General features: G+C 49.6%; 2 protein-coding genes across 5 annotated transcripts in view; both read right to left on the bottom strand.

Moving 5' to 3' along the window:
• Positions 1-7,111, bottom strand: part of LOC149335735 (uncharacterized) — a 45,570-nt gene extending 38,459 nt beyond the window's left edge. Inside the window, exon 1 of the mRNA XM_089552338.1 lies at positions 6,388-7,111. Within this exon, the coding sequence (XP_089408464.1) occupies positions 6,388-6,494 (107 nt within the window). The 5' untranslated portion in view covers positions 6,495-7,111. The remainder of the gene's footprint in view (positions 1-6,387) is intronic.
• A 2,222-nt stretch (positions 7,112-9,333) lies between these two features.
• Positions 9,334-26,978, bottom strand: part of LOC149335734 (constitutive coactivator of PPAR-gamma-like protein 1 homolog) — a 39,231-nt gene continuing 21,586 nt past the window's right edge. For all 4 annotated transcript variants that reach the window (XM_089552334.1, XM_089552335.1, XM_089552336.1 and 1 more), the window contains exons 8-15: positions 26,450-26,660; positions 24,822-25,117; positions 22,510-22,668; positions 18,643-18,855; positions 18,238-18,560; positions 16,797-16,872; positions 15,602-15,708; positions 9,334-15,481 (exon numbers count right to left, since the gene is read on the bottom strand). In XM_089552334.1, the coding sequence (XP_089408460.1) occupies positions 15,268-15,481; positions 15,602-15,708; positions 16,797-16,872; positions 18,238-18,560; positions 18,643-18,855; positions 22,510-22,668; positions 24,822-25,117; positions 26,450-26,660 (1,599 nt within the window). In that variant the 3' untranslated portion in view covers positions 9,334-15,267. The remainder of the gene's footprint in view (positions 15,482-15,601; positions 15,709-16,796; positions 16,873-18,237; positions 18,561-18,642; positions 18,856-22,509; positions 22,669-24,821; positions 25,118-26,449; positions 26,661-26,978) is intronic.

Here is a 26,978-nt window from a genome sequence, read left to right as displayed (position 1 = left end):
CTGCCGCTCTCTTTCACAAAATTTATTTCTCAAATACTGCTGTACTATTCTCATCTGCAGTTTACTTCAGGATGGTTCTGTTGTGAAAAAAGAAAAAAAAGCAGTGTCAGTACTTTTATCAAGTATTTTCAGACTCGCCTTGCTGTGCGAGATAACTGTGATGAGTGCTATAAAACGAACTGCCCACTTCAATATGCTTTTTCTAGGATAGCAAAAAAGAATGTGTCAAAGCTTACAATGACCAACAAACACTGGACTCTTAAAACAATTAGGCAGTGGCTCAGCTCTGGTTAAGCCTGGATATACAAGCCAAAAAGCTGCAGTTGTGCTTTGCTTTGACGTCATGGCTTTCGCAGTTGGCACACAATGCACTGGGAGCACCACTTTAACGATGGAGGCCTTCGGCCGTCCACACACTGCCTGTACAGAGGCGGAGGAGGAGATGGAAATTGGCGCGGTTAAAATTCAGGGGGCACTTTGGCTCCCTAAAGTGCTGCAAGGCGAAAGCGTTTCCTGGCACATTGTTTTTTTTTTCATGTTTCATATCTTATTTTTTTCCATTCTTTTTTGTTCCTTTTCTTATGTTTATTGTTTTTATTTTTCATATTTTCTTTTTCATTTAATTTTCATTTCTTTCCTTATTTTTTATATTTTTCATATTTTATTTTTCCATTTTATTTTTGTTTTTTTTCTTATTGTTATTGTCTTTTTTAAATCTTCCTTTACTTACTTTTATTGGTTTTTATTTATTTTTTTCATTTTTACTCTTTCATTCCTTTTATTTTATTTATGAAACCCATGCATTCACTAGATGCGCCTTTATTCATGCTCAAACCACGAGCCTTCGTGGCAGAGTGGTACCGTCTCTGCTTCAAACGCCAAAGGCCCTGGTTCGATTCCCAGCCTCAACGCAGTTTCCTTGATTTAAGTAGTGACGAGTCGGCAGCGATGGCTGCGGCCACCTGCGACGTGCAGGACGTCACTCGGTTTTGCGCTTGCGCAGAAGTGGCAAATCTGGGCTCTGGATCACGCGAAGCGCGGTGTTGACGAGCCTAGAGAAGCTTTTCGCTTCAAAAGTAGAAACAGCAAATTTTAGTTGTGCGCTCTAAACACAAATACGCCTATATGGGAGTAAAAAAGGAGTAAGATGTCATCCAACACACAGTGCACCAGAGGAGAGCTTATTCCCTTTTTACTCCTTTGTATTTAGAGTGTGTGTTGTCTTTGGAGTGATGCGCAGCACATTAAGAAACATGGACATCCATGTGGACTGCACCAACAAGCAGTAAATAATTTATAAGAAATTTTTTCCTTCATGCCGTTTTGGTTTCAGCGGCTGAACAGCATCTGTGATGTAACAGACAGGTTGAGGTCCTGTGGGGCATATAAAAACTACAGTACAGTCACTGCTTTCTTAGTTTTAATTCATATAATCTCTTACACAAGCCTGCCCAAGAGTTGGAATCACAAAAAATGAGCAAGCAGCTTTTATACCGCAGCTTTTGCATGACCTACGTGACCTCAAATTGCCTGTCACGTCACAGCTGTTCTTTGGTCATTGAAACCAAAACAACGCGAGAAAAAATATTCGATTATAAATTATTCAGCTGGCTAAGTGAATTCAACGTCATGACTCCCTGCTGAAAACCTATAGTAAAGGCCAGTATACAAAAAGGAAATAAGAAATAAAGAGAAAAAATGCAGAATTTTCCATACACAACAACAAAGCTCACGAAAATAAATAAGCCTCATAAATTTTAATGCACTGCAACAAGGAATCAGAATAAAGTACGCCTTCTAGCTATTGTCTCACTAATCATTGTTCTTTACATTTTTTTTTTCTTGCACTCCGTCATACAGAAAGAAAACATTAGCTCACACCACGTCGCTCATTTCTTTCTTCTAGCTATTCAGTCCGCACAATAAAGTGATACATAACGTCGTTCAAGATTCATGCTGTTTATTCCCAACTTGGGATAGTGACAAAAGCGTAATGAAAGAAGTGCGTATTTATCTTTGTGCAAAATGGTATGTTTCACAAGTTCCGCCTTTTAGCCTCGACAAAGTGGATGGAAAACACGAAAGGCAAGTTGTCGGCGAAAACCATGCAGTGACATGATCTCTCACTGCTCAATTTTACTTTTATTTTTGAACCGGAGCACTGGTAGTGGATGGAAAACAACGAAAGGCGAGCTGCCGGCGAAAGCTACGCAGTGACAAGATCCCTCACTGCTCAATTTTATTATTTTTTTGCACTGAGCACGACCGATTTACCACTGCAAACATCTTGAAGTCCTAAATGCGAACATTATCAAGCCAGAAGAAGCAACAATTCGGAGTGAAAAACAAGAACGCGACAGCGAAGCAGAGTTTAACAGTGTGTTGTGCTGACTGTCGGCAGGTGTGCGGCACGCTTCCGTGACAAAGGTTGTCTGATGCTGCGGGCAGCTATCCTGTACACAGCTGCTGTAGGCTAAATGGAGGCATGCGGAAGGACACGTGGTGTGCTTCTTCCCACTAGAGGAAGGCTCAGAATAATCAATTCCACATCTTGCCAAATCAACACAGCTTTGGTGAGCAACCGCATTTTAACCCTTCACGACATGGAAGTTTCACGGTTACCAGGGTCTGGAACCGCGGTCAAATTTCGGAAGAAACCCACACTAGTTTACAAGCACACGGTTTAACATTCATCTATGCAATGCGGGGATTTTATGTCTGCTGGTTATTTGGTTTAGTGGAGTTTCAACGTCCCAAAGCAGCTCAGGTTATGAGGAACGCCGTAGTGAAGGGCTCCGGAAATTTCGACCACCTGTGGTTCTTTAACGCGCACTTACATCGCACAGCACATGGACCTCTAGAATTTCGCCTTCATCGAAATGCGATCGCCGCAGCCTTTGCTGGTTATTTAAAAGACAATCTGACTGCATGGAAGCACTCAAAGCATTTTCCTGGGTGAAGGGGAGGTTGTTTGGTACCTGTCCTGAGGTAAAAAAAAACTTTTTTACTGTCACCTTCAGCATCATTGATGTAACCACATGAGCCCACAATGTCTTCTTACAGAGAAATGTGATTTCTCCCCATGCAAAAATCATGTTCATAGCCACTGACACAATTTGGTTTTGTGAGATAAGATGATTTAAAAACACTCCAAAGACTGGTAATAGTGTCACAGCTTACTGATTCAACTTGTCTCCCTCTGGAGTCAAGAAATCGAACTGTATGCAATACGTGTTAGAAGAGCCCTCAAGAGATGGTGCTGCACGTCAAACCCAAAAATTGAAGAAAGGTTGAGAGGTTGAAGGGTGTAAAAGAGCCTGCATGAGTGTTGATATGACTGGAATGACCATTATCAAACGTTAAGAGGGCCCCGATTATTGGTTGCAAAAGGCCCAACAAATGCGTCTTGATGTGTGCCACGAATGGAAAGTGTGTGGACAGGGTGAACTAACACTTCACTTCACTTCACTTCACTTTATTACCTTAAAGGCCCCCAGGATTGGGGGTATTACATAATGGGTGGGTTACATTGAAAAATCAGATTGAATAAACAAAGAAAAAACGTAAGATACAAATATTATTCGCTGTTAAAGGTAGCAGTTAAACAGTTCGCAAATGTTGATGGGCAGGTGATTGCGGCGATGTCGTGTGGAAGGCTGTTCCAGTCCTTGGCTGAGCGTGGAAAGAATGACGATGCAAATGTAGTTGTACGCGTACATGGTCGGGCTACTTGATGGGGATGACCAATGCGGAGGGAAATGCGTGCCGGCGGATAAATAAAATTAAAGGATAAAGACAAAAAGACAAAAACCATAAAAAAGGTCTGACAAAGTGAAAATGTGGTGCTGAAGTATTATAAGTCTCAATCAAAATAAGTCTTCAGCATTAACGGTGCTCTGTATCAGATATAACAATACCAAGAATGCAGGATGTGCATGTAAAGTATGTCAAAGCACAAACCTACAGCGTTACTTCCATCCCAAACTACCTCAGCAAGCCACGCTTTTTGCATATACCATTCATTCATTCGTTCCTCACAATAACCCCTCCAATAATGCTGATGCAAAAAGGATGCAAGTGCATTCAAGTATGGCCATATACAAATAAAAAGAACAAAATATTTTAAGCACAAAAATAAGTTCTATTTTTAACCACTGAAGTGTCAGTCTATGACTCACTTCCAGCCAGTTCATTCAAACTTATCACTCTTCCTGTATCACCAATCAACATCAGGTTTGGTGGAGAGTTCTTGCAAAACAATTTTTTCTCATCCACATGCATCCAAAGACCTGGAACCCTACAGCCACACGATGTCACATTAATTTACAATTGTGGACATCTTGCACAAGCACTGTTGGCATTTTTTGGCTATGAGTGTTTCAGTGTGAATGAATGTAAGCTGCACTTTCCTGTTCTGGCCGATTCTGCTGTTGTATTTTTTTATGCATGTGTGTGTGCATGGGCTACTAATATAATTACTCCATTGGTGTACCCTCTTCCTCTATGCAGTGGTTTTGTAACTGCAGGTATATAAATTTAATGGACGAATGAATGAATAAACTCGACAATTTTGGGAAAGGGGGAGGAGGTTAATTAAGGACGAAAGTGGTGAGGTAAAAATATGCTTTTTCAGAAAAGCGTAAATAAACGTAAAAATAAGGGCCGGGACAGGGCACACACGTGCGAAACAATTGCGGAGCTCGCCCACAGGCGCCAAACAATTACGGCACACGCACCTCGCGTCGGTTTCACCCCGGAAATGTCGGTTTCAGCTGGCGGCCGACGCGGCGCTCAGTGAGAAACCTACGTGGCAAGGAAAGCCGACTATCCAAATGCTGGCGACCCCGTACCGCCGCATACCAGTAGCAATTTATCGGAGCCGATCTACCTCCGTCTCGCGCGCCGCGACGATCGGCTCAAGGAAGAAACGAAAGCTGGACGGGCGCGCAAGAAAGACGCAGGAACCGAGACAGAACGGGACTCATTTGCATAAGCCAACACAGGAAGCAAAAAGAACCGCCGGCGATTGCGGTTCTGCACGCGCGCACGTCCTTGAAGAGGGCCGCGCGCGCGCGTTCACGTTGTAAACAACACCGAGAAAAGAAGGCTCTTCCTAGAGAGGCCGCGTTTACTGGCGCTTGGAGCAACCACCGAACACGCCGCGGCGGTGCCGTTTGGTGATTGTCCTCACCTTCCGCGATTCTAACGGAGCCTTTTTTTTTTTTCGCGCCGATCGCTTTTTCCTAGCAGACGAGCGGCGGACACAAGCGACCGGTATATGGGCGGCGCGTCAACAGCCGATCGCGGATGGGGGACCATCCGCACAAAAAACGATTAAAACGAGTCCGGCCCTCCGCCCTCGACCTGGCCAGCCGCAGTTTACGGGGCACCGGGAACATTTTTCAATGAAGATAACAGGTTCAGCTAGTCTACCTCCACTTCGGCCTCCTCCCCCCCAACTGCGCCGAACCTGAATTGCAGAAAACGCACACACACAAATGCAAAGCGGGCGGCCGACCGGGAACAAACAACAACGCGATCTGCGAAAACGCAACGCGCGCGGGGTGCTGGTAAATAAGTTAAAAGAGCCGGGGCATGTCGTGACCCCTGTTGCTGCCTATTAGCAGGGGCCCAGGAGCCTGCGGCTTTTGCCGACCGAGTGGCACGGCAGCCCAGCGCACGGAGACGACGAGCCGAGGAACATGTGTTCGCTTTTCAACCGCTCGTCGCGGCTCCGCAAAGGCGTGACCCGCGCGCCGATCCCGAGCGAAAACAAGCAGACGTCGGCGCCGCCGCGCCGAACGCACGCCAGCCTTGAAGTCTATCGCTGCGACAGTTGCTTTTTTTATCGCCGAGATCCAGTCTGTATACGACGAGGCCCCTTGTTTACGCGGCGAGGAACAGAAAGAGGCGCTATTCTCGCGCCGAATGGAACAGTTACGGATTTTGCACTTGCAGTCTCTTTCATTCTCCAGAGGCGCGCGCGTGCGCGACGTTACCACTCACGCGCAAAACAGCCGCTGGATCCAAAAGGCAGCCACGATTCTTTTTAGAGTGCCTGGTGCACAGCGCGGAGGGGGGGGTCAACGTTCGGCACCGATCGCGAGGAGCGCCCGGGTCTCACTTTTCCTCAAAGCCTTTTGCAACTCGTCGCGGCCAAACGACGAGTCTCTCATACACAAGGCTTTCTAATTCCGGCCGGAAGACTCGGTTCGACATGCGCTCGGGCGAAAGGGCCACGATTTGGCAGTTTCGAAAACTGCGCTCGCCCGCCCCCTCGAGCAGCCCGAGAAAGAATGCCGCAAGTGTGTCGCGCGACGAGGAAACGGAATACACTGGACACGGCTCGCGGCTGTCGCGAACGCCGTGCTCGAAAGTAGGACATACCAGGGCTGTCGTGCTGCTGCAGCGGCGGCGGCGGAGACGATGTTGTTTTGATAATGAGAATGACTGAGGAGGCTGCCAAACTGCTGCTGTTGCTCGACGTTGAACATCTTGGCGGACCAGTTCTTTCCCGTCCCCGCGGCCGGGGTCGGAGCCCTGGGGAAAACGGCTCTTCCGGTGTCCCGTGCACTACCACATCGGTCGCCACAGCCGCTCCGAGCACCTACAGCGCACGACGCACATGCGAATACTCAGCCTGCTCGGTTTCATACATTACGCTCTCGCCTTGGCTGCCATCTTGTCGGTGACGTCAAAAGAGCACAACAGGTGGCGACACCTCCGCAGCGTTTCCGTCGCGCCGACTCCTGCGGTCGGGTTGTTTATTGTGTGAAATCCGTGCTTGCCGTCAACCTCAAAGTAAAGTTTTCAACTTTTAGTGCTGCGCTGCAGTTAGTTCGCGGTGGTACCTTGCAGAAAAGCAACCGCTGGGCACCCTACGATTTACTACAAGGTACGCGCGGCAAGTCCTTTTAAAAATGGCGGACAGCACGGAACGGATCACCCGACGGATCATTGCGCTGCGGAAAGGACGTCCGGCCCGAGGTGACGCGCGCCGCTTGTTTACATGTCAAGCCGAATTTTCGAAAATAAAGCGCAGAACCGAGCAGTTTGGAGCCTGTTGTGAGGGCCCAACCAAACGTGAGCCGCAGGCTGATTGATCTGGCTGGCCTCTCGCGCAAGCGCAGTTCGTCCCGCAGCGAACCAGGTCAAATGCTACGTGCCTTCACGCACGTAAACAGTGGCCGCCCGTTGACACCTCGTGGCAGTTCTTTCGCGCTGCTTAGGCTTACAGTCGCACGCTCAAACATTCCGCCAAGTTGTTCCGGAACTGCGTGGCATGCTTGGCGCTTTCGTTTGAAACGAATGAACGCGATCGGCAAGGATCGTGAATGGCAGCGAACGTTTCCGAAGGTCGCCCGGCCACACAGCGCTGTAAAGATCGCGTAGCCAGCTCTGGGTATTTTATTTACTTTCTGAAATGGGGACGTCATTTGCTCTCATTCAGAGCGTCGCGTTTTTGCTAGGCAGAGGGCTTGCGCTTTCATTACTCACTACGAAATAAATACGACATTGAGCTTCAAAAACACAACTGCCGAGTTCTTTCATTCATTGTTCCATTCATTCGCTCGGCGTGTGGCTACAGCCGAAGTTTCAACAGTCATGTGCAGTTCCAAAGGCACGCTAGAAATTAAAAGCGATCGTAAATGTCGCTCGGGTATTCGCTCTGCATCCGCTTTTACAAGTTCATTAAATTTTGTCAAGAAACGTCGCGTGGCACTCATTCGTACTACTGCCGCTAAGTGAATGAATGCTTGTTAAATCTTCAGATCGTTGCACTGGCACATCGCAGCTGAAATTAGGTGCTCTACAGCTTGTATGTGTCAGCTGCGGTTGACCGCCAGGCTCAGATGCAAATATAATTTTTTTTTTCGTCTGTGTGTGACGCAATGCGACTCTTATCCAAACCGTTGCAAGGCACTAGGGTATTCAGAATGACGTAAATAGCTCAGCTCAAAGTAATGGCTGTTACGCAAGGCGATAACATCGAGTTTAATTGTGAAGATCACGTTACCGTCCAGTCAAGGTTGGCATTCGTAAATGAGGCTTTGCCATGCAGTAAACAACGTAATGTGTTGTTAGAGCCGTTCCTGGTTGTGCAAGAAAAGCAAATGTCTAAAATGTTTGGAGGAGGCTTTTTCTCTGCATTTTTATGTAGCTCTGCACCTCAAGCACTTGCTCATGCATTCGCAAGTTCTTTGTCATTTTTTTCCTTCAAATCTGCTAAATGCACAGCTAAAAGCTGTTAACTACCTCACATCATGAGAAGGTTGGCAGCATGTTTTAGCTTCGGTTGATCAAAGTTTTCTTGCACACACAAAGATCATTTTATCTGAAGACAGCACACTTAATTTCACTTGCGGCCAAAAGGCCTCCATTCATATTTAAATCTCAAGGACTCATCGAATTTCGGTGTTCCAATAACTTGCAAAAGAATATGACACCAGCCTTTGACGGAGGTTCTCTCGCATGTTTTGAAGTTGCACCGCTGTGACTGAAAAAGCAGATGCTGAAAAACTTGAACAGGGTGGTGTGCTATCCACATCCATATTTTCTGTCTTTCCTCTGCAGCACAGCTTCAAAATGTGTAATGTATATCAACTAGCCCAATAAGTCATGGCGAGTTGCCCTGGTTAAAGTGGCTCAGCAGGGGTTCAATATTTTGGAGCAGTGAAAGTTGGCAATTCCTTGCTTACAAATTCAAAGTGAACATTGTTTCTTGTGGTGGCAAGTAAAAAGCATGCTTTTGCGATTTTTATGGCACTTGTCGCATTCTCTGTGCCAGAATTCGCAACAGTTGAGACATGGCAAACGTTTGTCACTGTCTATTTTAAGAGCCGTGCATTGTTCCAGCTCCAGTGAACAAGTATGATACCTTCAGAGGAAAGTTCTCTCCAAGGCACAGAACTGGATGTTATTGGTATGAAAAGCAAAAAAAAAAAACAACAAAAAAACAGCATCCCACTGCACACCTTCAGAGTCAAGCTACTCCAAATCCCACCAATTGCGCTGTTACACAAGTTTTAGAGACAGTTCTTTGTGACTGACATACAGGTAAACACAGATCGGTAAACCTCCACCAAAGCTTTAATTTTTGTGAGCTGCACACTGCTTTAGATGCTGATTTTACTGCCTAAAGCTGGAAGAGAGTCTTGGGTAAAGCAGCACCACGAGAGATGCGGCGCTTAGAGGCGTTCCCTTTTAGTGTGGACTGCACTGTACTGTACACATATAGAAAGCTTTTTTCGTGGCACACATGCATTACGCAAACTTGCGTAATCATTTCCACTGCAGTCATACGATGACCACAGCCATACGAACAGTCGCCGCCGAGGAAAACAATGACTTTATTCACAAAACTGGCAACACATGAAATACATCCCTCTCCAGAGACCCAGCTTGACCAGATGCACGACTGCGAGGACCTTGCGGCCTCTGCAGCGATGCCTGCTCGCACAGACTTTTTCCTTCCCGGCAAAAACATGCCATGCCTGCCAACAGAGACCTCTCGTCGTTAACCAACACCCAACCCATCCAGTCACAATTTCCACTCAGTCCTTTGTTACACGTGCCCCATACCGTGCTTAGCCATTTCGTCCCCAATCCATTTCGATTCCACTTGATGCTCCCGTCCCCGATTTCAGATTGTCCCTGCCTCAAAAGCACAAATTTGTCAACTCCGCCCGTGACCCTTCTAAGCCGGCCTTCTCTCGTTGAAAAGGCTTCTGTTGCCCGTTCTCTGAATCATTCAGCTCTATCCAGCCTTTTTAACAGTGGAGAAAGTGTAAAAGACGTAAAAGAATACGACCATGCGTTGCAAAAAAAAAAAAAGAAAGTTACAATTGACGGTTAAGGCGGGCTTTGAAGGAACCCGCACGCTGACATGCAAATTGCATACGGTAACTGGAGTTATGGTACGCAGCGACGCTTAATGAATCCATAATTTTCCCGTCCTTTTTCCCTTTTTTTTTTCTTCGCAACCACTGTGCGCGGCCTTCCCCGCAACATTGATTAATGTTAAGAAGATACACTGCTTATCAAGATAACTGGTTACCATGGCATAATAAATGCTCGTGCCAAAAAACTGACAAGTATACAGACAACCCACTTACTACAACACGTTGGCCTAAAGAAATAAAGGGCAGACAGGTTTGTTAGTAAGGTGCACTCCGAGAGAACAACAACCAAAGAAATGGCGATATATATGCAGAGAAGACTGAGAAACGCAAATGCCTGCTTTATCTCGGCACACGGCGGCCCAGCAAACAGGCACAGTGCCAATGAGGTCGGGCATGCAGCCGGCCTGATGCGCGCAAGACAGCCGTCGCATGCGGTTCGGTCCAGCTACGGTGGTTCAACGGAGCACTACCACCACAACCAATGCAAACAAGCCCAGCACTACTTCAAGTTCAGATAAAGAAACGTCTTCATTCTACGCAAGCCTGGAAGAAAAAAAAAATTACAGCTGAAGAAAATGCCTGTGATAAAAGCCCCGTGCCAAGCCATTGTTTCCATTTTAAACAGAGACCAGAGAGAATTCGCATACTGATAAACCGTAAGCGAATGTCTGAAAAATAAAAAAAGAAACGCTGTTACTGGCCACTGCCATCTGCTGGGGCATGACAAACGGCCGTCTCGCATCCACCAAGCCCGCAGATGCCCTAGTGCGACCCACCAGTTTGTGCGCTCAGTGTTCAACACGTTGCTAACATGGCCTGCCAACCTTTTGTGTAGGAGCGGAGGCACAAGAGATGGGGGAAAAATGCTGCGCATTCACCGCGTGCTGCCAGATCAGCATCCGCGAGTAGCTGCTTTTCAAATTTAGCACTTTTTTTTTTTTAGCATTTAGGTTTTCAGTTCAGGTCAGCTGCCTGAATAATTATATAATCCGAGTCTACAGCTCTTCCGATACTACTTCGATGGGCTACCACTGTTTATAACCAAGCTAGCAGAGAAGTAACAGAGTGGTTCCAAGTGATTCACTGAAATGTACGATGACTGGGCATTTATGGGTGGTAGTTCGACAGCAAAAGCCGTGAATGCAGTAAGTGACCTCGGAGCTGACTGTCAGTTTCAATGCCCGCTTGCGACAGAGGCGGCAAGACTCGGAGCTCTAAGCCAAATGAATATTTGCAGCCCCCGCCGGTTCATGCAGACAAACAGAGTTTCCGCCATTCTGTGTGCAGCCGAATGTATCCAAGCCGAGCCACAGCAGCGGGCGTGTTGGCTGGAACGCAAGGCTTTCCTACCCGACACGCTTCACAAAGCACAAAGATTATTACACTGTTACTCAAAGAATCGAGAAAGCAAAAAATACAGCACCCGCTCACTCTATGCTCGGACCAAGACTGTACCGAGAAAGCGGCTCAAACAATTGCAAACACTGCAGACGTATATTCATCTAACAAACCGATACGGTGCACCCACTCGTAGTAGTATTTGTTTTTCCACAGCACATAGTGGCAGTAACATTTGGTGCTTGGTGTTAATGCTACAACACGAAATTTTTTTTTATCTCTCTCTCTCTCCAGTGTTTGTTCACTCCAAAAGTTTCCTACCACAGAATAGTAATATAACAGTAATGATTATAATAATACACGATTTAAGCATGCAAACCGCCTAAAATTGCCATGGCCTGGCATTACATAGACAAAAAACACTAAACTCATCTCAGTACGGCAACTTTTGGGTGTCAAGCAGGGCAGCGGATGTAAAATAAAAAAAAGGGGGGGGAGATAAGATGCAGGCACTGCTCGACACACACTGCGGCTCTCCATGAGGATCACTACGAGTGAACAAGGCGGTGTGCCACACAAGAATGGATGCATAAGCAACTTGAGGTGCGAAGCAAGAGTTGGGAGAGGGGGTAGCTGCTGCCACCTGCCACTGATGCAGCATTAAGGTGAACAAAATAAAACAGGACCTGGTCCTAACATAAAAGCAAATGATGCAAAGCTTGTGCACTAGTTCCGTAGCTCCCCGCCTACACTCTCGATCTAGCGTAGGGGTAAATGTCACTAAAGTGCGTCGTCTGCACCGAGCACCAGTAGCAGACGACGCAAAGTGCAGACGACTGCTGCGGTCAATTATAGCAGGGAAAAAAATAAAATAAAAGGGGAGAGGATATTAAGAAAACGACACTGGATGCAACAAGCAAGTCGCCCCACTCCAGTGCGCAAACGGAGGGGGCTTACAAAAAAACGAGAATGTTTGAATCGCCTGCGCACATTTCCGCTGCAGTTAACGGCAAAAAGGGGGGCGGGCGCGCGTGCAATTGGGGACGAACCTCCGCTGCCGCGTTTGGCGATCAGCCTGGTTCTGCTTCATGGTTGCTCGACAGAAAGAAGAAAGTGCCCTTGCTTTGCAACACCCGAACCCCCTGCATTACGCGCTAGGTCTGGTCATCTATGTGGTAGCGAAGCTGCTCGAACAGTTCGCCCTCGAGATGCCACAATTATGTCGCATAAACTTTTACATTTACGTTGCTCTAGCCCGATTGTTCAGGCGCCCAAGTATGCTAAGCGTTGATGGGCCATGGGTTGTCTCTTGAAGATGCGAGAGAGAGTAAAGTCTCGGAGGTCGCACGACACTGCGCCTCTCGTTTATCAGCTCGGAAGCTCAGCACGGAGCTCCCTTGTTCTCGAAAGTGAGTTACGCGTGAACAACTGTGTCTGCAGTGACGCTGCATTGAGAAGCAGGACACGTAGTTTGAAAAGGTGCACGAGACACTTTCGTCTTGCTTTAAAAATGCAATTAAAAAAAATGAGGGAAACAAAGAAGCGCTTCTTTGCCTCTTGTCGCAGTGTTTGGGAAAAGAATCATCCCCGTCAACTTTGTGCAAGCACAGTGTCGCGGCAGCAAGTTGATGCTGCACGGGTGCGCGCCGTGGCGCCCCTCTCATTTTCTTTGCTTCAGTTTAGTCTCTCTAAAACTGAGTAAGCGTTTGTGTTGTCTTTGATCATTGCTGTGCAATGGCTCCACCGTGTGCAACAGAACGCCAATGCGTTTATCGCTGTCGAGGAAGGCCATCATAAATCGTCGCAGGCACGCTCTACACTCCCTGTCAACTCGGAAACAACGGACGATGATGCTTCGCGGCTGCCCTTCGTGGGGGGGAAGAGGAGGCTAGCTGAAACAGAGATTGAAGGAGTGTGACGCTGAGTGCATTTCCATTCCCGGGTCTGCTCGGTTTACGACTGAGGAACTTTTCCCCCCAAGCCCCGTCGTCGTCGCAGCCCAAAGAAAAGTAATCTAAGAGTGTCACCTAGCGAGCGTCCCGCGCGATACTGCTGCAAGAACAACCCTCTGAAGGGACTCTGCAGAAACATTTTTTTTTTCCTCTCTTCCATTTCTCATATGGGCAAAAGGGAATTGCAATACCCCGCCACAGCTCCCCAAAATGCAAGGGTGTGGGGTAAGAAGCGCTGCGCTCAATGCACAATTGTGCCTTTGCAGCTTCTTCCTGCTTTGTTTGTTAAAGACTCATTTTTCTTTTTCCCAATCCCCCATTTACTACGGCTTCGTGGTTTGCTGCGAAACCAAATGGTTGGGGCAGCAATAATTGCCTGCCCTCAAGACCACTAACAAAGGCGACGCGTAACAAACCTTTGCTTTCTACTTGTCAAAAAATAATACAAGGAATAGATAGTACTAGTACTCACACAAGAATCGCGCCACTACCTACCACCGCCTGAACTCTGGTGGCCATACAGGCCAACACGTCACCATCATAACCCATTTCTCCGTCGCCCCTTTTACAATGAAACACATTCCGTAGCCAGTCTGCGGCCATCTTGTTCCCAGCTTCCAACACACTCGGTCATTAAATATACACCTCGCATAACCTAACAGAGAAAAAAAAATGAAATAATGCAAAACACTGTACACTGCCCACCTTACGCCAATGCCCGCCTGCCTGCGGTCACTGGAATGTCTGTGTCAGAGAAGAGAAACCCAAAACTGCATCCATAAACAATGCCCGCTACACATGGCCAATTCAGCTTTGTTTCATCAGTAGGTACAAAATAAGGCTGGGCACACTGTATTCTGCCCATTTTTTTCAGCATTCACAAACGTTTCCACAACGCAAAGAAAAGACAGGAACATGCCTAATCAGGGTTGATCAGATGCTGAAATAATTGCTGTCACCAAGAAGCCAGCTGCATTTGAAAGCACTGCCCCCACGAAGCAGAGAGGCTACTGAACTATTGGAACCACCTGTGTCAAAAAGAGCATAAAACGGGGCCCGATATGATGCAACACAGACTTTCCGATTGACCAGCACGCGGCAGACACGAAGCAGGCGGTATGACAAATGCCACGCCTTCGTCCGAAGGAGAACAACATGGTGGCACACCCTATGTGGCACGTCCACTTCATTCAAGTCAGATGCCACAATAACGAGTCGTCACTTGATCTCTGCCAAGTCCTTGATGAGTTTAAAAAAAAAGTAGAAAAAAGAATGGTAGAGTAGTCGTCGATGAGAAAAAAGTCTTGTCTCACTTTCGGTCACAGACATGCACGCGCACGCACGCACACACACGCACATGAGTTCCCTGGCCAGTTCGTGCCGATGCCGCCGCCGTGTTCAGGTACTCTGCGGCCGACCACCGCTGCTTGTCGGGCACGACTGGTTCGCTGCTCGCCCAAAGGAGAACGGAGATGGGGATGAGAAATTTGGAAAGCACCCCACCCGGGAAGCCTCTCCGGGGTTGTCCGACCTGCCAGGCCTTCTGACAACAGTTTTCAAAGGGACCCTGATACGATTTCGATGGCCATATTCTAGTGCAACACATCTGTAGAGGAGTTGCTCTAGGATATGACAATCGACACAATTCCAGGATCCCTTTAATGAAAGCTTCAAGGGACCGTGATGCGCAATTGAAAGTTAAACGATAGCCAGAGAATTGACAAAAGCCCTATGCCAGGATAAGCCAGAATTTGTGGATAGTGACATCACGGGCCAAGCACCAGGACAAACAAAGGAAGACCAAGGCTCATGAGTGCCACACACGAGCACCTGTCAAGCAGAGCACAGGCACCAGAGTGCAGCAAAATGGTTTCAGAATGTGGTAAAAGTGAAAGCCAGAGCGAAAGAATAAAATAAATAAAAACGAGGACAAGCAAGGAAGAAAATAAAGAACAAAAAGAGCTAGAATTAGACGTTCTAGAGAAGACCTTTTGACAGCGGAAGGCAAGGCAGGGCGGTCAGCGCCCCAGAGGCTTCCCACGTGGGGCGATTGCTAGGCTCCTATCCGGCAGGGGCTAGACGGAGTCAAATTGTTCCGAGGCTGGAACATCGGCGGCAGCAGAACCATTGCTGCTGAGTGGGCCGTCGGTGTCGCTCTCCGTGACAGTGGCGCCCGCAATGCGCAGGCTGGGCACGGCGGCGGACAGGGCAGAGTCGCCGCCTTCCTCCAAGCTGGCACTGCTGGTGTCCAGGCCCGTGTCCGACAGCTGGCTCACCTCGATGGTGCAGCTGCAATGAACGGCAGGGCAATAACATGAGCACAAGGTTGAAAGCGTTCACTATGGTCGGGGTAGGTGCCTCCGAGAAAGACCAGAGTTCCTTCGGCAATGCAGAGAGGAAGAGACTCACTTGTCGCCCGTCTCAATGGTGCACCCACGGCCCTTGCCAACAAGCTTGGGTGTGGGCTCGTCCTTGGCTGCCTTGGCTGGCTTCTTTTTGTTGGCACGACGGTTCAGCTGCAGCAGCACACAAGCCAGTCACACCACACAGTCTAGCCACCACACAGAACCGTAAGACAGAAAACTACGACAAGAATAGCAGGGGTGTGTTGCTGGGCAAGTTGGTTTGACATCCTGAACATGCAGTGCTGGCAGACGAGGGACGAAGGAGAGACGACACACACAGGGCGCTGAGTTGTTAGTTCAGCGCCCTGCGTGTGTCGTCTCTCCTTTGTCCCTCGTCTGCCAGCACTGCATGTTCAGGACAAGAATATCCGACAAAAAGTCTAACCACCACACAGAATTGTACGACAGAAAACTACGACAAGAGTGAGTTAGTTTAGTTTATGGGGTTTAACGTCCCAAAGCGACAAAGGCTACGAGAGACGCCGTAGTGGAGGGCTCCGGAAATTTCGACCACCTGGGGTTCTTTAACGTGCACTGACATCGCACAGTGCACGGGCCTCTAGAATTTCTCCTCCAAAGAAATTCTAGCCGCCGCGGCCGGGATCGAACCCGCGTCTTTCGGGTCAGCAGCCGAGCACCATAACCACTGAGCCACCGCGGCGGCACTACGACAAGAGTATCCGACAAGAAAATCCAACAGGCAAGGCTGAAAGGTGAAAGCAAAAGGCAAAAACCGAAACATAAAACGAACTCCAATGCAACACCGACGCTGATTACAGTGTCACCCAAAGCACAGCCAACAACGCAGTGCACAAGTAACAAGCCCTCTATACCCCGCCTTTACAACAGACCAGGCAAAATAGGAAACCACTGGGTGCAGCATGGTTATTCCGCTTGGCAGGCCTGTAGTACCACTTCGAGGGACACAAGTGGTTTTAAAAATAAAAAAGAAATTGAGTGAAGACTCATCTGGTGCGTTTCTCACTCTGGAACATGAATATCATGCATGAAACATCACAACTGCACGCATACACCTTTAATTCCCCCCAAAATGAGCACCTGCAGCCCCACTCACATAGCGGCTCTGGCTGCCACCCGCGATTCACTATGAGAGCCTCCTTCAGAACCGGGGTCTACACCAATGCCCCCACGACTACCAGACGGCACGTGCTCTGTTGAGAACACTTATACGGTCTCACCTGGTTGAAAGGTGCTCCTGGCCGTCGGTTGAAAGCCATGGGGCGACGAGCCATGAGGCCACGGCCCATGCCATACCTGCAGGCACAGCAACAAAACTTTTTGCAAGAGGCCATTGGAGGCGGCCCCCAGTACTCTGTCCCAACCCATCTCTCGGCAACAGCTTTGCACGCAGGCAGAGAGAGCCTTGCAGGGCGTGTGGGATGCTCATGCGTGCAAACTATCGCAAGAGCTACAAAGCTCGTCAAATTTCGGAGAAGCATGCTGCCCTTACTAAAAGTAGAAAAAAAAAAAAGCGAAAGTGGACAACCATGTACAGTCAGTCGCGAGCAAAAAATATTAGCACAGATCATTGGCGATCAGAATTCGTATATCTCACCACGTGGCGCTGCGGTACGCAGACCTGCCTAACGGGCCGTTTCCATGTTTGCAGCGTAGGGGGGGACGGCAGGAAGTAAGCTTTATCAAGCGTGCACCGCCCGAGCGTTGAAGTGCCGACCCTATGTGACTGTGCTTGCTGCATTTATTTTGGCTCGGTTATCAAGCAAAGATGGCTTCTTTTATTACTGTTTTTTTTTAAATGTCCAATAGCTGATAGCGCTGCTTTTAGCCTAGTAATTTCGCTGGTCCGTGGCAGTCCACTGAACCCCCCTAATACTGTAGAATGGGAACGGCCCGGCACTCTCGTTATCAGCCTCTTCGCCGCCCGCAGCGCCACGCGTTGTCATTCCGGCGCTCTGGTGTTCCGTCTCGTGTGCTAATCTTTTTTACCCGCAACTGTACATTTTTTTCACAAACGCTAACTGGCTACGACACTTCCCATCTGGTACGTTTTTTTTTTTTCCCACAGTCCCATGAAAAACTCAACAGCGGGGTTCTACTGCAGTACAAAGTTTCTATATTCCTTAACACCACCACCATTGAAGCGTGAATTTGAGATCTTCAGGTAACACAGGTGCTGTGGTGGGTGACGAACTTGCTATGCCGACTATCTCTTAGCTATGCACCACTTGAAATTTGACAGCCATGCAAAAGTTTCACGATAAGACACGAACGACCATAAGAGGAATGTCTACTATCACACGCTGCCAATGCAGTTTATACAATGCAGCATGACCCAATGCCACTGTCCCCTCTACGTGGCAAACGCAGCGGCCCAGCAGTCTACACAGCCTTTGTTTTTTGTAGCGTCACACCAAGTGGCGTGCTCAAGAGCAGCCAAAAAGAACAGGGTGCAACAAGTAATGGACATAACTGTGCACACACACCTAGAACCACAACTGCCGGCTAACCCTCAATTCTGCCAAACATTTCCGAGAAAAGAAAGTAGGGGAAGCGAAAGGAGAGCCTAACTCAAGTAAATACGTTCCAGCACAGAATGGGGTAGGTAAAGAACGGCAGAGGGAGGATACGAAAGAGGAGGCAGGTTGTGCGTAGACTCACCGTCCTCCCACGGAGGTGACCTGAGGGGGCAAGGGTGGGCCCCGTGCCCCGCCCCGGTGGGGTCCTGCTGCAGGCCCCCGGGGCCCCTGGCCATAGTTGGCCCCCCAGGAGCCCACCACCACACCGGCTATCTCCAGCTGCCCACCGCGTGCCAGCAGAGCGCCCCGGCGGGGTGGGGGAGGAGGAGGCAGTCCACGGCCTGCCCCCCTCGGAGGCGGGCCCATGGGCCCTCCACCCATTCGTGGCCCTCCGTGTGGCGGGTAGCCCGGCATGAAGCGCGGCACGCCGGCCATGGCGGGCAGAGGTGCTCGTGCGAACTCGACCTGCGCGCGAGAGCACGCCCATGGAGAGGGAGACTGCAGAATGCGAAAGAGAGACACAGAGGGCGAGGGGGGGACACGCTACCTGGAGGCCCTCGAGGATGGCGGCGCGCATGCGCTCCACCTTGGCCACCTGGTCGATCTGGCCCCCGCAGACCTCGACGAGGCTCTTGGCCTGGGCCGCCCGCAGGAGCTTCTGGTGGAACAGCTTGCCATCAAAGTACAGCCACGGGCAGCACATGAGCCAGGGCACGGGGGCACCGCAGGCGTCGTTGGCAAACAGCGCATGCTCCACACCCTGCGTCACACACACCACAGAATCGGTGAGGGGGGCAGGCCACACAGCAGAGGGCCATGACAGGATAAAGAGCACGACCCCACCGTGCACCAAATGCGACCCAGCCAGCATTCGCACGCATCTTTGCTTGCATCTTCGCTTGCACCTTCACTTGCTCTGCTGCTTCGTGCCCAACCCCTTTCTCATTTATGCCACTAATACCCCTGTCACACGGCCAGTTTCAATGGCCATCGAGTCGAGGGCCATCGAGATTTTCGATCGCCATCGAACTCGAGGGAGTTGTGGAGCTGCTACACGGCAAATCTCAATGGCCATTGAAATGGTTCTCGTGTCTTACGCCAAGCTCGTGTGGTGCCACAATCGCTACGTTCGGTTTCGCGCAAATAACAAAAATATATTGACGAAACTTAACTAAATGTTGAAATACACTTTCTTGCAGTCATAAGGCGCGTTCACACTTGTTCAAAAATCCGGCAGGCGAAGCGGATTCGCTCGCCGCAAAAACTAGGACCTGTTCTCATCTGTTGACGCCCGGGCGAGTTGGAACGACCGCGCCGCTGCTGCTTCTCGCTGTGCGCACCACGTCACCGCTCGCGGCGTACACAGATACAGTGAGAAAAGAGCATGAAAAGAGCATAAATTTATGCTGTCTACGTACCACGAGCGTATGCACGCTTACGTACGCTAAACGCAGGCGCATTGCACATTTAGTTCAGCGTATGCTAGCAGAGACGCAAAAATAAACTCAGCCTCTAGTGGCGCCATCTGGTGGTGAAAACGGGAACCATTACTGTCAACAAACCGACTCGCTTAGGCCTAGCAGCGGCAGAATCGTCACTCTAAATAAAAAATAAAGCAAATTTATCACTTATACGTTTTCTTGTAGGCAAGATGAGACGAAGCGAAAGACCGGTGCCCCATTTATGACCCGTGAACGGACAGAAAAAGGCAGCAACAACGAGAATTTGGTCCGAAGCGAGGGGTCCGGCTTTGAAGGGCGCCGCCATGTTTGTTGTCGTTCGAAGCAATGCTAGCAACCTTGGGCAACGCTCGAAGGCCCTCGAAATCTCGATGCAGTTCCGGACTGCTCCGTTGACTCGATAGACTATTGACTCGATGGCCATTCAGACTGGCCGTGTAGCAGCGCTCGATCGCCTTCGAGTCGATAGACTATCGATTCGAGGGCCTTCGAAATGCCCGTGTGACAGGGGTACAGTAGAACCCCGCTGTTACGTTCCTCACTGCTGCGTTTTCCCGGCTGTTACGTCGTTTTCTTCGGGTCCCGGCATAGCTTCCATAGGATCCAATGTATTGGGAACCCCGCTGTTACGTCGTAGCCGAGGAAACGATCCCGCATGATACGTTGCAACCGGGCTCCCCGAACCCGCCCGAACAATGCGCGCCAACCGCCATTTTGATTTTTGACGAGTCTTGGCCAGGCTTGGCTACGGAACTGGCTGCAAGAAGCCGCACGCGAGTTGGAGAGGCCGCCACTAGATGGCTATCTGCCTCGCGAACGCCGAATGCCGCGATCTTTATCGTGAAAAGTGGTGACGAGGAGGCGCGCGGCTGCGGTCGCTTATCTGTTTTTCTCAGCCAGCGTCCGCTTCGGCGGACGCAGTTGTTGCGATGCGAGTCTTTTTTTTTTTTTTTCACTTTCTTTTTATCTTTTAACTCTCCTCTATCTGCAAGTGACAGCGGTGGTCGCTCGGCTGGAGTCAGTCGGCAGGCCCGTGCAATTTCCTTTTCATCCTTCTCTCAGTCGCAACAACATCTTTATCGTGCTTTGATGGCGTGATAGCGTTGCGTAAGCGGAAGGCGCTTCCCCTTGAGGAAAAGCTGGACGTACTAAACGCAGTTGACAGGCAGTCAGGGTGGCCTACGCGGAGCAGCGCGGCGAGCAGCCTACGAACATTTCAGTGCTTGACGCTGTGCACAACGTCGCTTCAACGTGGACTGCAGTGAGCGCGTGAACTGCAGAGCACTGCTGAATGAACTGCAGCACTGCAGTGAACTGCAGAGCACTGAATGCAGTGTCACCGCAAAGCGACGCTGACAGCAATGCGGCCTTTGCTATTGAGAAACGCGTTGTTCTTTCCAGCGAGCGAAAGAAACTGCAATCCACCATTCTCGATTTTTTAAAGTCCTAGGGTCAATTTGCGGAAATAAATTGTTTCAAGTCAAAGCTGCACTGTTTTCACTAATTTTCGGTGCTTTCCTCACTGTTGCGTTTTCCCGGCTGTTACGTTTTTTTTTCCCGGTCCGGTGAAAAATGTATGAACGGGGTTCTACTGTATAAATCTGCTCACTGCTCATACTTTTTAGAACTACAGTCGATCGAGGATCTATTGAACTGAGATACACTGAATTATTGCTTATATTGAACTGTCCAAATACCTTGTTGGAAATCCTATGCAAAAGTACAGCAGTTGTATGCATTCACTGAATTCCCGTTCAGCGGAACATTCAATATAGCAAACTGTGCGCTGCGCCCCTGCAACTGGCACTTCTCCTAATAGCGCTCCCGCAAACACTTTTAGCACATGGAGCCCAGTCGGCTGCACGGCCTTGGGCACCAGCACTAGAGCCATAAAGCTGCGTGACGAGGTGCATGCATAGTGTGCTTGGTCTGATATGCTTGTTTTCAATGTTACACTGCTGCCACGCAGGACAGGAAAGCTTGCATCGGTGCACCAGCTGTCATGCAATAAAGCCAGCCTAGCTGACTGAAGGCTTCCGGGAATTCTTGTGTGATCCACTCCACTGCCTAAGGAGATGCAGAGATCAACTGTACTTTGAGATAATACTGCATTTACAGTGTGCCGGTAACAGAATTAGACTTCTTTTGACCGGCGGCGGCTTCTCAGAGAGCACTGGTTGTTACAGCTTTGATGCGAAGTGAGCTAGGTCGAGCGGCACCCAGCAAGCAGTGTGCAGCTAGTATGCCGACGGGCAGCATATTGCTGCACCGTTGTCATGGAACTGAGTTACAGATAAACCTCTCTGTTTCCATGTTTAATACAAAAATTATCGATACATCTCATCATTTCACAATCCCCTCTGAGTCTAATACATCCCGGATCGACTGTACTGGGATAGCAGCAGGCGTCTCTCAGTGCTCATCAGTTGCCATGTCATGTCCTCAGGATGAATCCCCTCCTCAGTAAGCAAAGATCTATTACCCTCACTGGACGCGTTTCCATGTGCAGTGCACCTCTTATGGTAATGATCAACAATGACAGCAGCCCAGGTGCTCGCTGGCCTTCATTGTCTACTACAGTTGCCAGCCGATTTTTGGGACCTGGCGGGACCCGGAAACAGGTCCGAATAATCGAACAGTCCGAAAAATCCGCGAACTAAAAAAAAAAAACTTTTCTGCGAAAAACCGGCTTTCAAAATCGCGAAAACCACCGCTCCCCATGTTCCGCCTACAAGCGATGATATCAGACTCTGAGTCATAGCTGCACTTTCTTCATGTCCGCACCCTAACATATCATCATACCAGATAGTGCGACACGGCCGCGGTCATGCCGCGAATGAATGCACTCGCTGTGCGAAGCAAGAACAGTCAGTTTGCATGGGGCAATGATGTTAGTGAACACCGAGAGGTAACCCATGGGTAACCCACGAGACTCTGCAGCCCAGTCCACCCACCTGGAGGAAGAGGGAGGCCAGCTGTGCGCCCCGCACGGCCACCAGGGGCAGCTGCATGGCCTGCGTGCTCTGCGCGTCCATCAGCTGCGGGGAGACCGCCTGCGCCAGGAAGGCGTCCAGTTCCTGCCGACGCAGCACGGGGGCGCCACCAGGTCCACCCTGTGCAAAGGTGCATATCGAGGAAGGGGGGATGAGAAACCGCCACCAATCGGTGTCCTGCCGCACTCACAACGAAAGGACGAAGCAGAGGCTACTCAAAGTCGCATTTCCACCTCGTAACTTGTCAGCGTCATAACGGAAGCTACCAAGTATTCTCAGGCACTAAAAACTGCACAAAGAGAAATATAGTGTGAGTAGGAACAATTTTTACAGGAGTCGACCGTTTCCACTGCTCAGTTCATCATCATCATCAGCCTGACTACACCCACTGCAGGGCAAAGGCTTCTCCCATGTCTCTCCAATTAACTCTGCCCTTTGCCAGTTACCGCCACCGCATTCCCGCAAACTTCCTAATCTCATCCACCCACCTAACTTTCTGCCGCCCCCTGCCACGCTTTCCTTCTCTTAAGGACCACTTAAGGAAGTGGTCCAGCGGTTATCTCGCCTTCGCATTACATGCCCTGCCCAAGCCCATTTCTTCCTCTTGATTTCAACTAAGATGTCATTAACTGCTCAGTTACCTATCATATTTACCAGATTCTAACGCATACTCTTTCCTCACTAAAAGCAGCAAAACGGCATGCGCGTTACCATCGGATACAAAACTGAAACCGCACTACGAACAGACCCAGCATCACTGCCAGCATGGCAATGATGAATGGTTGGCATTTTCAAGACGCAAGCTCCAAGTGCTTTGCAGTGCTCTTCGATATTTCGTTTCCCATCGTTCATCATTAATACACTGGTCATCCTTGCTGCCGCTGAGGAATGAAGGCAGTTTCGTTGTCCATGAAGACCCACCACTACGACACCACGTAGGGCAACATAAGGGGACAACATATGGCGCTCGGCTGTTGACCCAAAAGACGTGGGTTTGATCCCGGCTGCGGCAGTTGAATTTCTATGGAGGCGAAATTCTAGAGGCCCGTGTACTGAGCGATGGCAGTGCACGTCAAAGAACCCCAGGTGGTCGAAATGGCACATTAAACCCCCCCATACGCCAACATGCTATGGTACGCTAAAAACAATGAACAATTGTTAAGAGAGTGATGTGGAGTAACACGAAAGCAGATACATACATCACTTTGTGCACAATGTGCTTCCTCCATTTTCACTAACACAAGAATGTGGTTAGCGTTATAAATCGATAATTACAGCATGCAAACTGAGCAGGCTACTATTTCATGTTAACTAGTAGTTTTGCAGCATACTTTACCAGAACTGGCAAAGTGTAAGGGGCAGCGCAACCTTCAAAGGAAAAAAAAAGCTACAAGAAAGTTCTTTCCTAGACACAGCACTCCACTGAAGCCTATAACCATTTTTCCGTCACTTTGACAGACTTGTCATCCCGAGAGTTAATGACATTCTCAGCCAAAATGTAAACTTAAAACAGATTACATGTGTTAAACATCTAACTTGCTTTTGCTTTCCATAGTTCGCTTCCCCTTGTCCGGTCAGAAAAAGCAACTGTCACGCTCCCTAGACAAGTGGCTCCCATGACAACCACCTTTATCCTGCGCCTAGTGCCCTGCTGTTAATTCTCGCAACTACACTAGCACCCTCTTGTGGCACTTCACCCGACTATACTATGCAACAACTTTTTTTTTTGACAATGGAGCGGAAGCTATGGGAGCTGAAACACTCCCCTCTCTTCCTACGCAGCAAAATTATAGACCTTTCCAATCATGTAATGAGGACGCCAAAATGCCTCCTCTCTGCACTGTTGCTAACTGGTTCAGCAGTTGCTTTCACTGTGCTAGTGTCAAGTGCATCCAACAGGCACATGAGCAATGGGGCGGCTCCTAGGGAACCCTCTATGCAAAGGTTCATAACCCTCTTTAGGAGTTATTAGTTTTCCCTTAAACATGGCACACTGTCAATACTCATTATTTAAGGCATATTTCTAACACAACTGCCAACCTTCAAAACTGAGAGTCAAGGGAAAAAACAGTTTTCTTGATTACAACGAAACTGCTGAGCACGTATAGTTACAAGAAGCTTCAACAGATGGCCCCAGATGCTCCAGCGATAGAATTATGAGTGCCCAGCCCCTGTAGCCCTCCCTACATTGCCAAGAAACACTGCCACAGGTCAGCACCACACACTCCTAACACAACCACCCTCTCCTAAAACACAGGAGGACGACTACCCACCTGGGACATGAGGAAGCGCAGCACTGTGCAGGGGATGAGCAGGTGCTGGGGCACGTAGGTCGTGTTGAGCATGAGGGGCACGTCGCTGCGCATGCAGCTGAGGAAGGCACGCAGCCGGCACTTCTTGTCGTCCAGCGAGGGCCCCAGCCAGAGGCGCTGCACCGTGGGCACGGGCCAGCCCAACTGGACGCCCTCCACCAGCTCGTAGGGGCGCCGCGAGCCACCCTTGCCGCCCGACGACGACCGGCCCAGCCACTCCACGATCACCACGGGGGCCGGGCCCTTGGCGGACGAGTCTGCTCCACAGAACGGGCAGAAGAACAGTCCTCCGTCAATGACAGAGCGGCACACAGGGAAAGAAACCCAAGAAAGAACTAACTCCACAGGGTGCGCCAATTATGCCCCACGGGAACCAGCGGCTCTCTCATTCTGCCTCCCTCGTGGGTGTGGTCACCGCAAGGGTCTGGCATTTCCTGCTATGGTTTATTGGGGTTTAACGTCCCAATGTATTGGGGGGCCGAGGCCCCGTCAGGCGTTGTTACGCCTTTAGCTTCGGCCCCCCCCTAGACACGTTCTAAGAAACAAATAAAGGAAAAAAAGCGACTCAGGCTATGAGAGACGCCGTAGTGAAGGGCTCCGGAAATTTCAACCACCTGGGGTCCTTTCACGTGCACTGACATCGCACAGTACGTGGGACTAAGGAATTTCGCCTCCATCAAAGGAAGGACTGCCACTGGTTCGTCGTGACAACTCTTTCTTCTTTCTGACATCATGCAGCTCCCATGGCCGCAGCTGTAGAGGCACCAACACGTCAGCGTGCAAAAAGTGACGAGAGGAGAGAGAGAAAGGTGCAAAGATGCGTAAATTCAAATTTTTGACGGGAGATAACTCAGCTTCCACAAAACGCACTAAGAAAATTCTTGCTGGTGGGTATTTACGAAGCGGTGTCCTTTAACATCCTAGGCATACAGCAACTTTATTTGGAGCCCTTTCAGAGAAGGCTGGCTCTTTTAACACACTTCATCTTGACAGGACCAAAGTGTCTGGTCAAACAAACCGGTAGTTTTAAGCACTGTACTCTCAAAACACCAGCTATTTATTCCCAAGGCACTTGTGAACAAGTTTCCCCACAATGTTCATTTTGCTGACCAATACAACAACTCGGCCTGCTTCTCCTACAGGGGCCACCCTAAGCCACCTTACTTATTGCTCACAACGCTGACAACACCAACACCAGATAATCCGCGAAACGGGGCCTTTAATGGTTGGTTTGTTTATGGGGTTTAACGTCCCAAAGCGACTAAGGCTATGAGAGACGCCGTAGTGGAGGGCTCCGGAAATTCCGACCACCTGGGGTTCTTTAACGTGCACTGACATTGCACAGCACGCGGACCTCGAATTTCTCCTCCAAAGAAATTCAGCCGCCGCGGCTGGGATCGAACCCACGTCTTTCGGGCCAGCAGCCGAGCACCATAGCCACTGAGCCACCGCGGCGGCGGGGCCTTTAATGCTGTCGCATTAATCAAACAATATAGTTGGCAGAATGGCGGAAAATTATCCTGGAACCAGCCGCAACACATGCGGTACTCACGCCTCGGCCATGCAAAAGCCTCTCGACAACCCCTCACCGTCAGCAGTGGCGCCCTCCTTGGCCTTGGATGAGTCGCTGGCTGCTGCGGCAACGGCTGCCTCCCTCTTCTGGCGAGCGACAAATGCCAGGTGGTGCATGTTGAAGAGCACTGCGTACACCATCTGCCGGATGGGCCGGAACAGGGTCACCCCCCAGGGGAGGTCCCGGGGGGCCTCATCCTCAATGGCCACGGGGATCTTGATGGCACCCTGCCATGGGAGAACGGTGGGTGAGGCAACCTTCACCACGCTCACCTTCGGCGGCCAGTTCTAACCGCCACCGGCATGGATCGGTCTCCCACGCCTTACTGAACTAGAAATGTGCCTGGCAGAATTCTTACGCAGGTTCACTGCTAACGCTGCAACGTGACACTCGGAGAGAGCCCTATCCTGAACAGACGGCTAGATGGCAAGCCAAGACAGATCTTTATTTCCACCATGTACACAACAGATGCAGGGAAACTGATGAGAAGCTCCCGTGTACCACAGTTGAACCCTTTTTATAACAAACATGTGCGGTAGAGGAGT

This window comes from Amblyomma mixtum, chromosome 7 (genome assembly GCF_055824585.1).
Source record: "Amblyomma mixtum isolate Tamu chromosome 7, ASM5582458v1, whole genome shotgun sequence".
In the NCBI taxonomy this organism is placed as follows: domain Eukaryota; kingdom Metazoa; phylum Arthropoda; class Arachnida; order Ixodida; family Ixodidae; genus Amblyomma; species Amblyomma mixtum.
The sequence above is the reverse complement of the archived record's forward strand: the minus strand, read 5'-3'. Positions and strand labels throughout refer to the sequence as shown.